The 11900-nt window shown below is 53.2% G+C and overlaps 12 protein-coding genes across 12 annotated transcripts; 7 read left to right on the top strand and 5 right to left on the bottom strand.

The window, feature by feature from the left end:
- Nucleotides 1-1425: 1425 nt before the first annotated feature.
- On the bottom strand, nt 1426-1949 carry ACA1_371290 (uncharacterized protein; the record flags this gene model as incomplete). Its single annotated transcript, XM_004340276.1, has 2 exons — nt 1426-1651; nt 1690-1949. 2 exons carry the CDS (start codon nt 1947-1949, stop codon nt 1426-1428), a joined length of 486 nt encoding a protein of 161 aa, XP_004340324.1.
- A 127-nt stretch (nt 1950-2076) lies between these two features.
- ACA1_371280 (uncharacterized protein) lies at nt 2077-2669 on the top strand (the record flags this gene model as incomplete). The annotated part of the gene is made up of 2 exons (XM_004340275.1): nt 2077-2406; nt 2427-2669. 2 exons carry the CDS (start codon nt 2077-2079, stop codon nt 2667-2669), a joined length of 573 nt encoding a protein of 190 aa, XP_004340323.1.
- A 51-nt stretch (nt 2670-2720) lies between these two features.
- ACA1_371270 (thioredoxin domain containing protein) lies at nt 2721-3197 on the top strand (the record flags this gene model as incomplete). The annotated part of the gene is made up of 1 exon (XM_004340274.1): nt 2721-3197. The coding sequence occupies one exon, from the start codon at nt 2721-2723 to the stop codon at nt 3195-3197; it is 477 nt and encodes a 158-aa protein (XP_004340322.1).
- Nucleotides 3198-3307: 110 nt separating this feature from the next.
- ACA1_371260 (uncharacterized protein) lies at nt 3308-3911 on the bottom strand (the record flags this gene model as incomplete). Its single annotated transcript, XM_004340273.1, has 2 exons — nt 3308-3448; nt 3594-3911. The coding sequence occupies 2 exons, from the start codon at nt 3909-3911 to the stop codon at nt 3308-3310; spliced, it is 459 nt and encodes a 152-aa protein (XP_004340321.1).
- Nucleotides 3912-3986: 75 nt separating this feature from the next.
- On the top strand, nt 3987-4400 carry ACA1_371250 (uncharacterized protein; the record flags this gene model as incomplete). Its single annotated transcript, XM_004340272.1, has 2 exons — nt 3987-4100; nt 4206-4400. 2 exons carry the CDS (start codon nt 3987-3989, stop codon nt 4398-4400), a joined length of 309 nt encoding a protein of 102 aa, XP_004340320.1.
- A 724-nt stretch (nt 4401-5124) lies between these two features.
- On the bottom strand, nt 5125-5304 carry ACA1_371240 (uncharacterized protein; the record flags this gene model as incomplete). Its single annotated transcript, XM_004340271.1, has 1 exon — nt 5125-5304. The coding sequence occupies one exon, from the start codon at nt 5302-5304 to the stop codon at nt 5125-5127; it is 180 nt and encodes a 59-aa protein (XP_004340319.1).
- Nucleotides 5305-5562: 258 nt separating this feature from the next.
- Nucleotides 5563-6094, top strand: ACA1_371230 (uncharacterized protein; the record flags this gene model as incomplete). Its single annotated transcript, XM_004340270.1, has 2 exons — nt 5563-5681; nt 5857-6094. 2 exons carry the CDS (start codon nt 5563-5565, stop codon nt 6092-6094), a joined length of 357 nt encoding a protein of 118 aa, XP_004340318.1.
- A 65-nt stretch (nt 6095-6159) lies between these two features.
- ACA1_371220 (uncharacterized protein) lies at nt 6160-6390 on the top strand (the record flags this gene model as incomplete). Its single annotated transcript, XM_004340269.1, has 1 exon — nt 6160-6390. One exon carries the CDS (start codon nt 6160-6162, stop codon nt 6388-6390), a length of 231 nt encoding a protein of 76 aa, XP_004340317.1.
- Nucleotides 6391-6471: 81 nt separating this feature from the next.
- On the top strand, nt 6472-6879 carry ACA1_371210 (uncharacterized protein; the record flags this gene model as incomplete). The annotated part of the gene is made up of 2 exons (XM_004340268.1): nt 6472-6707; nt 6777-6879. 2 exons carry the CDS (start codon nt 6472-6474, stop codon nt 6877-6879), a joined length of 339 nt encoding a protein of 112 aa, XP_004340316.1.
- Nucleotides 6880-6980: 101 nt separating this feature from the next.
- ACA1_371200 (uncharacterized protein) lies at nt 6981-7588 on the bottom strand (the record flags this gene model as incomplete). The annotated part of the gene is given in 2 exon segments (XM_004340267.1): nt 6981-7070; nt 7088-7588. 2 exon segments carry the CDS (start codon nt 7586-7588, stop codon nt 6981-6983), a joined length of 591 nt encoding a protein of 196 aa, XP_004340315.1.
- Nucleotides 7589-7662: 74 nt separating this feature from the next.
- On the bottom strand, nt 7663-8379 carry ACA1_371190 (uncharacterized protein; the record flags this gene model as incomplete). The annotated part of the gene is made up of 2 exons (XM_004340266.1): nt 7663-7788; nt 8056-8379. 2 exons carry the CDS (start codon nt 8377-8379, stop codon nt 7663-7665), a joined length of 450 nt encoding a protein of 149 aa, XP_004340314.1.
- Nucleotides 8380-8477: 98 nt separating this feature from the next.
- Nucleotides 8478-8729, top strand: ACA1_371180 (uncharacterized protein; the record flags this gene model as incomplete). The annotated part of the gene is made up of 1 exon (XM_004340265.1): nt 8478-8729. One exon carries the CDS (start codon nt 8478-8480, stop codon nt 8727-8729), a length of 252 nt encoding a protein of 83 aa, XP_004340313.1.
- Nucleotides 8730-11900: the final 3171 nt, after the last annotated feature.

The raw sequence follows: 11900 nt of genomic DNA, 5'->3' as shown, positions 1-11900 counted from the left end.
GTGTCTGGCCCCCCAGCCAGCTGCCCGTGTCGCTGGGCCTCTCCGCCGTGCGCATGGCCGCACTCAAAACCAACGCCTTGTAAAACACGTTTTGGTGTAAAAAGTTGTACATGAAACGCCCAGCTCCAGACCACCCGTCTGTGCTGCCGCGTCCGAATGTCCGAATGTCCACCTTCGGCCACTGCCGAATACGCGCACTGGTCGACAGGCAGGTGCTCCTCATCTATCAGCCACTGCAGCATGTCGATTCGACCGACCTGGGCGGCCATGTAGACGACGCCGTGATCCAACTTGGCGCCACGCGAACGAAGAAACTTGAGCACTTCAAAGTGGCCTGCCGCGATGGCATCGCGGCACGAGCTGCGTTGGATCGCGCTTCCCTCTCCGAGAGTATGTACTCGATGACTGGCAGATGACCGCCCTCGATGGCTCGTTCGAGTGTGCGGATGCAACGATATCCGGTGAGGGACTTGACGGTGTCCAGATCTCCTTCGTAGGCCGCCTGGATGCAGCGCTGGATGTTGTCGTGTTTTGTGGGGGTGGTGTTGCTCATGGCGTAGCGGAGTGGATGAACGAAAGGCTCAGCGGGCCCATTTATTCATCGGCGACCTTTACCGCCTCGCGGTTATTGGCCCAGCGACCCTTGTACTCGGCGTAGCGACGCCCGAGCCAGATGATCGTCGCACTGATGTGCCACCGCCACAGCACATCGGGATCGCAAGGATGGCTGTTGAGGTAAACGTCGATCGCGCTCGGAAACGTCTGTTCGTCGCACCAGTAGTACACAAAGTTCTTATCGCAGCCTTCCACGTGCACGGTGTGCGCCCTCTCGAATATGGGACCGTCGCGGAACGGGTGGATGTTGCCCATGTTGCGCAGGATCACCGCGGCATGGGCCATCTTTTGCCCACGCAGCGCATACCACGCGTCGTTTGATGGTGTCTTCCATGTATTGTTCTCAACCTTTGTCCATGCGAATCATGTGCAGACGATGGCATCTCAAACACAAGAAGACGCCGTCGTTTACACGCCGTTCCCATCCGTCTGTCATCGTGCAAGACTTGCAGGTCTCGCGCCGGCAATCCTCGCACTTGTAGAAATCGAACGTGCTCGTCAAACAGCCCGGACAAGGCTGGGCGAAACTCTGGCGTCCACACCTGTCTCGTACTCGATAATCCTCACCCTGCGCCTCACGCCGTCGTCGGACATGTTGTTGGTGGAAAAAAGACAAAAGTCGGCGTATTTATAGCCTGTGATATGCCATGTAGGCCAATCCGACGGGAAAACAGACGATACACAAGATGATCGCCCTTTTGGTTCGCCTGCGCCTCTTGTCCAAAGAGTCCACAAACGAAAAGGGCAGCTCCGTCGGGGTGGTGTTTGTCACGCTGTCGTCATCAGAGCACGTCATCGTCGTTTTATTATTCAGAAGAGACTCGTCGTTGTCACCGCCGCTATGACACCCGCGGCCAACAGAATGGCCGCCACCACCAGCACGACGATTAGTGCGATGCGATACTTGCGATCCCGCCTGTGTGCGGTGTCGCGTTTCTTCTGTGCTTTCTTGACGGTCGCCCACTCCTCGTCCTTGATCCCGCCGAGCGTGAATCCGCCGATGCGCTTGCCCGCCTGATCGAAGATGGCGAGGAACCTGCGCTGCTGCACGCAATCCACAAAGGCCGCCCGCACGACGTTGGGTCCTGCTTGGCGTAAATGCCGGCGAACAGAAGCGAGATGTCGACCTGCCGGATGGCGCAGTCCTGTCCGACGATGAAGGTGGTGAATTCGGGCCGATCGACATTGGCGCGGATCCCGCGTGGCGACTTGATGCCGTGTTTCTTCTTGTTCATTTTACCCGTGAACGTGGGACGCGGCACCGCCCACGCCCGACCGCCGAACGGCGCGACGCCCGCAAAGTGAGAGGCGAATTCGGCGTTGGGCGCGTTCATCGTGTTGGAGTAAAACGCAACCCCGTTCCTCATCCTGATGGGATGGGATGGAAGGGTGAAAAAAGATACCCCCGCGTCTTCACGTCGCATCGATTTATACCTCGCCACAGCCACACTATAAACAACAATGGCACAGCAGCAGAACGACGCCACCATCACCGATGCCGAGCGCGCCTACGGATGTGGCAGCTGTGGCGGGGGCTCCCTCTCGCTCGTGGCCCCCGTCGTCCCGCTCGACTCCCAGCCCACGGGACCCATCGATGTCAACCAGGCTTTCTCGTCGGTGTGGCTCGGCTCCGCCCAGAACATACCCGGTGACGGCATCTACGCGCCCATCCTGGCCTGGTCCTCGACCGGCAGCCCGAACCTCGCCGCCGGCCCCGTCGTCGTGACCACCGGCAAGTACATGGTGGCCTTTGCCTCGCAGTCGGCGCCACCGTCACCTTCGCCGCGTCGGGTGCCAACAACGCCGGCCAGCGCTCCATCCAGATCGTGCTCAAGCGCGGCGCCACGCCCTATGTGATCGCGCAGGACACCAAGCAGCCGTCGGCCAACTCGGCGATCCCCATGGTCCTCCACGCGCAGACCCTCGGCAACTTCATCGCCGGTGACGAGATCTGGGTGCAGGCCGCGCAGACCAGCACCGTCGCCCTCCCGCTGGCCGTCGGCGTGGCCACCAAGTTCCACGTTCAGCCCCGTAACGGAGCCTCCACTGCCTAAAAAATAAACGTTGCGTTGGCAAAGTCTTTTTTGTGTGCATGGGGCGGAAACATGTCGTCCACCGAGAAAGACAGGTCGCTCATCATCGGGTTCGTCGTGCTCGTCGTGGTGGTGATTGTCGGGTTCGCGATCATGGCCAAGACCGACGTCAAGGGCAGGCCGGATGCTGGCAAGACATCGGCGCTGGACCCCAAGAAGATGACGGAGGAGGCCGCGGCGAAGGGTTACGAGGTCCATTTCCTCGGTGCCGCTGAGCTCAGCAAGGTCGAGCATCACAATGATTGCGTCGTCATGTACTACGCGGACTGGTGTGGCTACTGCAGGCAGGCCCTGCCGGCGTTCCTCGAGGCGTCGCGCATTACGGGCGACGCGCTCATGTATGCCGTCGAGTCGCGCAACATACCCAAGGGACATCCCGTGGGCAGTTTCCCCACTGTAATTCGGTATCACACCGACGGAAGGACCCGCGAGGTCCACAAGGGGCCGCGCACGCCCGCCGGCTACGCTAGCTTCGCGACCACACACTAATGTTCCCGAGCGATATCCCAAAAAGAAGACAGTACCCCTCCAACGAGTGCCTCTGTCGCGAGGTCGTGCCGGGCACACACAATCCGAGCGGCTGCACCTATTTCTTGGCGTCATGGTCCGGACGAGGCATCGTACTCGAGAAGAGCAGCTGCGGCGATCGAGGGTCCGAATACCGCAAACATGTAAGCGTTATCGCGAAGCTCGGTGTGCACGGCCACAAGATTGACAAACAACAGAGAAGAAAGCGCAAGCTGCAGGATCGCATACCGGATGCAGCGCGCGCATATTGGCGCCGCCAGTGCTATTTTGGGACGATCCGTGTGCTATTGAAGCGTCTGCCCTCAGAGCTCATCGAAATGACCATGTTGTTCATTTAGGCATACAAAGATCACACACAAACATGGGCTTCATGTTGTAGCGCGCGGCCTTCATGGGCTCCTTGAGTTTGGCACCGTCTTCGACGTGGAGTGGCAACCACCATTCGAGCGCGTTGTTCTTCTTGTGCTCGGATCGCCAGTGTTCAAGATTGGCCAGAAATGCAGGCGCCACTTCGATGCTCTGAAACTCGTCGTCATCATCGAGAGAGATCGCCTGCAGGACATTGACGCTGTCGCCCCGCTGACTCCAGAACAGGGCGTACGAATCGTCGCATGAGCACTTCTGTGAACACTTGGCACAGGTGCGCTTCATGAGCGGCGTGTGTATGTAGTCCATGGCACTAAAACAATGGGCAACTGGTGCCCTTTTTTTGGTTAGGGTTTTATGGTGGTTGCAGACGACAGGACACCGATGCAGAACCAGCCACTCAGAATCAAGCTCCTGGTAGAAGGCGCCACCGCCCCTAGGCAGGTCCACTCCACCAATGCTGGGTACAATCTCTTCAGTGCCATTGACACTGTCAATGTGCCAGCGTGAGGTTGGCAGTTGGTGGATCTTGGGATCACCATCACTGTGCTGATTGGCACCTATGGGAGGATTGCACCATGATTGGGTCTTGGTTGGAAGAAGGGCATTGACATTGGTGCTGGTGTTGTTGATGCTGGTGATTGTGGTGGTGTGAAAGCACTCGTCTTCAACCACAACAATGAGGACTTTGTCATTGCCTGTGGTCATTGTATTGCTCAGCTCATCCTGGAGTGCATTGTGACGCCTGAGGTTGAGATTGTGGGTGATCTTGACGCCACCAATTGTGGTGCAAACTGATTTGGTTCCATGGGCATCACCAAGAGACTCTGGGTCAAAACATAAATAAAGCAGTGGCATTCTCAAACAATGGCACAGCAATGGTGAACAGCAGAGTGGAGAATGTGATAAGATCCCATGGGATCACACCCAACAGGATCCCTGCATGTATGGCATGGTGGTGCATGTGGTGGTTGAAATCTGGCAATGCTGTTGGATGCTCACAATCACCATGTACATGCTGCTTCCAGAGGGTCTGCATGATTGGACCAACTACATCCAGGAATGTGAATGACACAATGGCATGGGGTGGTGGCTCAATGCTGCGTGTTGGGTGGCTGACAGTGTGCAATTGGATGCTGCCAGGGATGGCATGCTTGTGCCTGGTGCATGGCTTGAGCTGTGCAGCTGCGCGCTCAGCCAGTACCTTGCATGACACTATATAGGGAAAATGTACTAGTTTATTTGCATTGTGCCTCTGGATCAATCCCATTGTGATGCCCATGTGGAACCTGCAGGGCGTGATCAACTGCTCAGGCAAGGGGCCAAACAACTCAGTCATGATGTACATGCTGCCATCCCAGCAATTGTTGCAATGGGCAGCTGGTCAATGACCTCACACATGGTCAGGCAGAAGGTCCCCAGATGGCCAAACGTGTGCATCATGAGGTAGGATCAGGTGATGAACGCCACAGTCTTGTTGTTGTCGCCCAGTATGGTGTTGCAAGTTGCATGCCCCATGAACTCATCCATTGGCACAACATTGGACAGGTTGGGCAGTGCTGGGATCCTTGCACTTGATGCCCCAACACTGCCCATCATTGAACACAGCATAGGGCATGATCTTGGCCAACCACTGGCTGCATTCACTGGCAGAGAACTTGTATTGGCATTTGGTGTAGCAACACAAGTGGAGAGGCTCCATGCACAATGTAAGATTGCGCGCTGCAATCCACGTTTAAGTGTGGTGGTCATAGTCCAAGTCATTTATTCTGGTGGCATGGGGGATGACAGCACACCAGCACTCTTGTCTTTGATCTTGGATTGCATGTGCAATGGGCGTGCAGGACATGTTGAGACGGCGCTCATGGATCATTGAGATCGCCTCATGGGGACCTGCCTCAATTCACTTTCAGATTGTTGTAATGCAGTTGTTGCCAATGTCTCATATGTGGATCTAATGATGGATCTCAAGTGGACAATCGCCAAACGACACATGCCCAAGGCTCTCAATCACTTGGCTGAGTTTTGCAAATCCAAAGAAGCCATTGAGTTCATCCTGTGGACATCAATGCTCTTCCAGTGATGGAATGGTACCCACAGTTTCTGGGATGAGGTGGGCTGCGCTGCCAGATACAATGAAAACAAAGTGATGGAGTGTGTTGCATGTATATGCAATGGATGATGTGTTTGTTTAAACAAGGATCACATTGCTGCATCCCTCCAGGTAGGATTTTCTGTCCATGAAACCATGCAGCCTCATCCACAAAGCACTGGAGGCGAGTGTGAATGCATCCTTTGTTGGTAAGACAGTGCGGGGCAGTGATGGCCAGGATTGGACTGCCAAGAAGGTGCGCAAGCCATGGGGAGGATACATGCACTGGTGGGTGTGCATCCAGCACTGCATGTGGGCCGCCTACACCATCTACTGCAATTTCCTGACGCCTGAGATCGCCCCACCTTTCAATGTTTGTGTGCTGTTTGATGCCCTGTGAACCACCACCACCAGTGACATTCACACTGAGATTGGCATTGAACAGTGACAGGGTCAGTGATACACATGGAGGATGTGATGTTTGTGCACATGTGGCATGTGGCCGATGGATGCTGCCAGATCTTTGCTTTGGGGGTGTTGGATGGACATGGCGGCAAAGCCACCTCATGGGCGCTGCGCAAGGTCCTGCCTGAGTGCATTGCATACAGCCTGGGCAATGAGGCTGATCTCAATGACACTGATTGGACACATGAGATCAACAGTAAGATCATGCTTGCCTTCTGGCAGGCACAATGACAGCTCAACACCATTCCACATGGTCACCATCATGGGTCAGGCAGCATGGCCACCATGTGTTTGTGGCAAGGAGGTGGCACAATGCTCTGGTGGGCGTGGGTGGGCAATTCTGAGGCCGTCATCACACTACCCACCATTGGCCACAAGCAGCTCACCACACTTGACCACAAGCCACATGCCAGCAAGCATGAGGATCAGTGTGTCAAGCGAACCAGCACATCATTCATACTGCGCACCATCAACCAGACCTATGTGCACCTCAATGGGGTGCACATCACCATGACCCGCACGCTCAGCAACACCCAGAGCTACAAGCCGTTTGCCACCACCACTGACCACCAACACCACACAGCTGGTTATGCCATGTCACCAATCCCATTCATCAGATCCATGGACATGGGGGCCATGCCAGACAATGCAAGTGTCATCATCCCAAGTGATGGGCTGTGGGACATGATCAACCATCACAAGGTGGCATGGATTGTCTGATCCAATGTTGGTGTGGCCACCAAAGAACTCATGTGACACGCCATGGCCAAGGGAATGACAGACATTGTGAGCGTTCTGTTGTTCATACCCAAGAGGCTTTATTAAGTGTTCAGGATGATGACAGGGAGTGTGACAGCAGCCAAGATCTTGCAGCCCTCACTGAGAGCATCGTGCAGCTGCTTGCGCAGGCGCTGCACTGCAGTGTCACTGGAGATGACCCACTCATGTGGCGCTTTTTCAGATTGAAGGTGAGTAGGATCTTGGTCTGATCCTTGCTGAGCACAATGACACTTCCAAGAGGCAATGTGAGGGCCTCCCAGGTCAGCAACATGTGCATGACCTCCTGGGTGATGCTCTTGACGCCATGACTGTGCAGATCTGAACGAAATCCATCTTTGACGGCCTTGAGGATTGTGCCACTGTTGTGTGGTGTCACCAGCACCCAACGATGATGTGACTCCTTCTTGATGTAGGTGTTGAAGAAGAGCTTGTCCTTGTAATACATCATCTGGCCCAGCCTGTGATCAGGTGTGCTCAGATGGCGATCACCATCAGGAACAATGGTGAAGGGCTTGATGGCCAATGTTGTGGTGTCCTCCTCCTCCTCCTCTTCTTCTTCTTCAATTTGTTTGGGTTCCTCCTCCTCCACCTCTTCAATCAGTTCATCTTCCACCTCTCCATCAGTCATGCTCTTGTCCCTGTTTGACATTGTTTTGGTGGTGTGGGTGTGTGAAAAGACAATGTGAAATGAAATCGCGCCCATAATTCACATTTATGTGATTATTAATTGCTGGCCAGAATATTCTTGAGCATGACAATGGCGTTGCTGGGATCTGACTTGGTAGATTCCAGGTCAGATCTGGCCTCAGCTTCCAATTCTTTGGCCTCACACAGACAGTTGGTGACCACCTTGATGATGCACTCACAATCAAGCACATGATTCAGCATGCCCTCAACAGTGGCACACAATACTTGTGATCCAGATTCACAGATGAGCATCACAAATCACTTCAATTCATCAAGGATGTCCTCAGGCACACAGGAAAAGTCAAACACACACACCTCAAGATCCACACACAGGCTCAAGAGCAGGACAGGAGGGGAAGGGACGGTGCCTGGTGTGAGGCTGTACTCAAACTTTGGAGTGTCCATCAATTCTCTGGTGGCACTGCGCACAATGATGCTGTGATTGTTGGTCATAGAGCTGTGGTACTGAGGATCCTTGTGCATGTGCACTATCCACTGCTCCAGGTAGTAGTAGTTGGCATCACCATTGGGCACACACATATAGGTGAACAGGTTGATGAGGTTGTGGACATAGTTGGTGGCCTCAGCAAGCACACCCTCATGGATGGGTCCAACAGCCACTGACAGAACCACAAGGCTGGTCACCATGGCAAAGCTGGGTGCATCCACACAGCACTGTCCAAGCGCAAAGAGCATCCGTTTCCCCTGGGTGAGCCCCAGGCGCTCAAAGGCATCATTGAGTTGCTGCAGCATTGCATGTCTTTGTGTCAGCTGACAAATGCTCATGTGTCATTTTTATGTGTATTACATTGTCAGCTCCACTCTGTGTTTGTGTTGACTCACATGGAACAATGGCGGTGACACACATCCAGCTCAACACCTGGGAACTGTTCACAATCATCATGATCATGTGGTTTGTCATCTCACTCTGGGGCGACATCTTCAAATCCATCATTAAGCACTTTGTGCTGGCCCACAACAAACCCCAGCCACGAGTGATGGCTGCCAGCACACTGGTGCTCACCACAGCCCTCGTTGCCATCACCAAGATCATCAGATTCAACTTCATGGCTCAAGCAACGCAGCACAATCTGGTCCCATGATGCACAATCGCATAGAGACACAAGAATCAGTAGCAGTGGATGCTCTTACATGTGTCACAACACCACCATTCGTCCTTGGTCTTGTTCTTGCACTGGCAGCAGTCCATCTCCATCAATGCATCCATGCCCACCAGCACCCACCCAGCCAACATCATACAACATAGTGGCACATCTTCCTCAGCAATCCCACCCACCACAACCTTAAGGCACCATTTGTGATTGCAATAGCGCTTGTCACATTCATCACATCACATGGTCACATGTTCATCCTCCTTGCACCCACATAGGCACCTCAGGTGGACTGTGTTTGGCATACTGCATGTTTGACTGACAGTGTGGGTTTGATTGTCCTTTTGTGGTGAGCCTTTTTATTTTTTGCTGACCTCCAGCTCTTGGTTGGTGAACAGTATGGGACCACAGATGACTCCAGCTGTGTCAAAGAGATCATAGGCCCAATCAAATCCCAGGATCACTTCAGCAAGCTGGTTTGATCCACATGATTCCCATGTTTCCCAGGTCACTGCATATTTGAACTCTCTGATGGTGGTCTCCTCGTTGCCCAGGCTGAAGACCCTGAGCACAGTGGGTTCCTTCTTGTTGGATGTGAAGAGTGTGAAGAGCTGGTGGACTTGCAGCATGGTGAGATGTTCACTCTCATTGATGAGCTTGAGCCCATGCCCAAACTCATTGGTGGTGATGAAGACCACTTTCATGGACAAGGACGTGGACCAGTGACCCACAGATGCTCCAGGATCTCATTGATCCCAATCTGGAAGTGTGGCAGCACACGCAGCATGGACGCCAGCAGATCACACACCTCAGGCGATGCTCCCCTGGGCGTGCAATATCTGGCCAGGATGATGTCCCTCACCATGGTGTCTTCATTCTTCCTGTGATTGAATGGCACTTCACTGGTGATCAGCACCAACAGCAAGCACCTGAGTGACCACATGTTGGCTGATGGCCCTGCTTGTTGACTGAGCCTGTGCAGCATCTCTGGTGGAGTGTAGTTGAGTGTGCTGACCCCCCTGTTGTCAATGGGATCAGTTCCTCAATCAATGAATCATGAGAATCTGAAATTGCACAACAGGGCATCACCCTTGGCTGAGATGAGCACGTTCTCAGGCTTGATGTCCAGGTGCAACACGCCCTGCTGGTGCATGTACCATACAGCCTTGACCACCTGGCAAAAGATACATCTTGCTGCAGTCTCACCCCAACCACTGGCAGGCACATAAGCACACAGATCACCTTTGGGTGCATATTCCATGACAATGATGCATGAATTGCCATCATCAGTGCAGAAGGTGTCATAAGTGGTGCAGATGTGTTTGTGTGGCAACACAAGTTGTGCAATGTCAAGCTCATGCCCAGTCAGCCAGGACCATTGTTCATCATCCCCATAGGAATGGCATGAGATGACCTTCATGGCCACAGTGGCCATGTCTGAAGATGCAACATACATCTGGCCAAAGCTGCCACATCAACACACAGTGCACAAACCAAGCAGTTGGTTAGCATCATCATCAACACTGGGGGATGAAAAGTGGACACAGACCACATCCACCAGCAATCATAAGGCCAAGCACTTCTTCATAGTGTGTGTGTGGAACAAAGAAAAAAAGTCAAATGTCCATCGTTTTATGGCTCCTCATCATGTATGTGGGAGGGATAACTGTGCTCAAACTGACAGCTGATCAAAAAATTTTGTACTAAGTTGGAAAAGAGACAGTTGTTAGGGTTTACTGGGCAGCAGTCTTGGCCGCTGAGATGATCTGGTCACTGGCCAGTAAGATGGTAGGCCCACACGAAAAATCCAGAAGACAGATGCTTGTTGGCATTGTTCTTGATCTGGTTCACAAGTGTGGACACATACAATGTGATCAGAGAGAGAGAGAGAGAGAGGTCACATGGACGTAGACCACAGTGCAAACAGATACTGGACTATGGTCATTAAGAGAGACAAAGGATGGTGGTATAAAAATTAGGATAAAAACAGGGGAGGGAGGCTTACAACAGTGGAGCGCCTGGGACAATCTGATGGTAGGCAGAGTTGCACCAAGCTGCCATATGGCACCCAGCTTTGGGTTCCTCTATTGTGCACTGGTGTGTATGGTCTTCCACTGATCAGGTATCATGTGATCAGATGATGGCTCTGGACCTTCTCACACAAGCTGGGTGGCATCCAGCAGCACCCATGCCAATGCACAGTCACTAGCTGTCATAGCTATGAGCGACCCTGCAACCCCCTACCTTCTCAGATGTCAGGGCAGTGTGCAGAGCGCATCCTCATGTGCTTTGCTGGATGGGTGGTCTGTGCACCAGATTTCACCCCTCAACAACACTGGAATAACAGTGAGGGCCACCACACTGGTAAGTGCCACAACCTGGCTGGTCGCCATGTATGGAGTGATGAATGAACCTGTTAGGTCCAGGACTTGTGCAGCCGTGGTTTGCCAATAATAATTTTTGTGGAACAGCATGTGCCACTGTGAGGGCTCTGGTCTGATGGCCACCCCAACACTGGAGTCTCTGGAGTTGACTGTGTGTGCAATCCAAGGGTGGTGAGATGAGAATCCCCACATGTGAGATGTGTAGCAGAGCTGAGAGAAGAGTGAACTTACTGGCAATCTTGATGGCAGAACCAACAGCAAGCCTATTGTCATAATAAGAAGGCAGCTTGAGCCTAGTGAGCCACAACTTCCCCAATTCATACAACACCTGTACTAGCTTATTGCTGATTGTGTAGAGGGTCTGTCCACACACACACACACACACACATGACATGATGCATGGCCAACTGGTCAATGCTGTGCTCATGTATGAGAGAGAGAGAGAGAAAAGGGACCTGAGTGTTGCACCTTGTTGTGGGGTACAAAAGTGATGTTGTTGCCAGCCTGACAATGGGTGTGAAACATCTTTGAGGGAGATTCTTGCACACCCAACAACTCGCCATTTCCACTTATTGCAAAGTCACCTAGCCCATTGCCAGTCATGTATGGGGCAGCAGCGCCTCCCCAGCTGCTTTCCAGAGGGGGCACTGTGAAGACCACAGGCTGGAAGTTGTCCAGTGCTGCAGCATCTGGGAACGTCCAATACTGAGTATAGCTTTGTCCAGCAAGGTCATGGTAAATATACTCCCCCGCAGAGCTGCCTGCTTCTCTGCAGCCA

This window comes from Acanthamoeba castellanii (genome assembly GCF_000313135.1).
Source record: "Acanthamoeba castellanii str. Neff unplaced genomic scaffold scf7180000084664, whole genome shotgun sequence".
In the NCBI taxonomy this organism is placed as follows: domain Eukaryota; phylum Discosea; order Longamoebia; family Acanthamoebidae; genus Acanthamoeba; species Acanthamoeba castellanii.
Note: the sequence above shows the minus strand (reverse complement) of the source record. Positions and strands in the feature narration are given on the sequence as shown.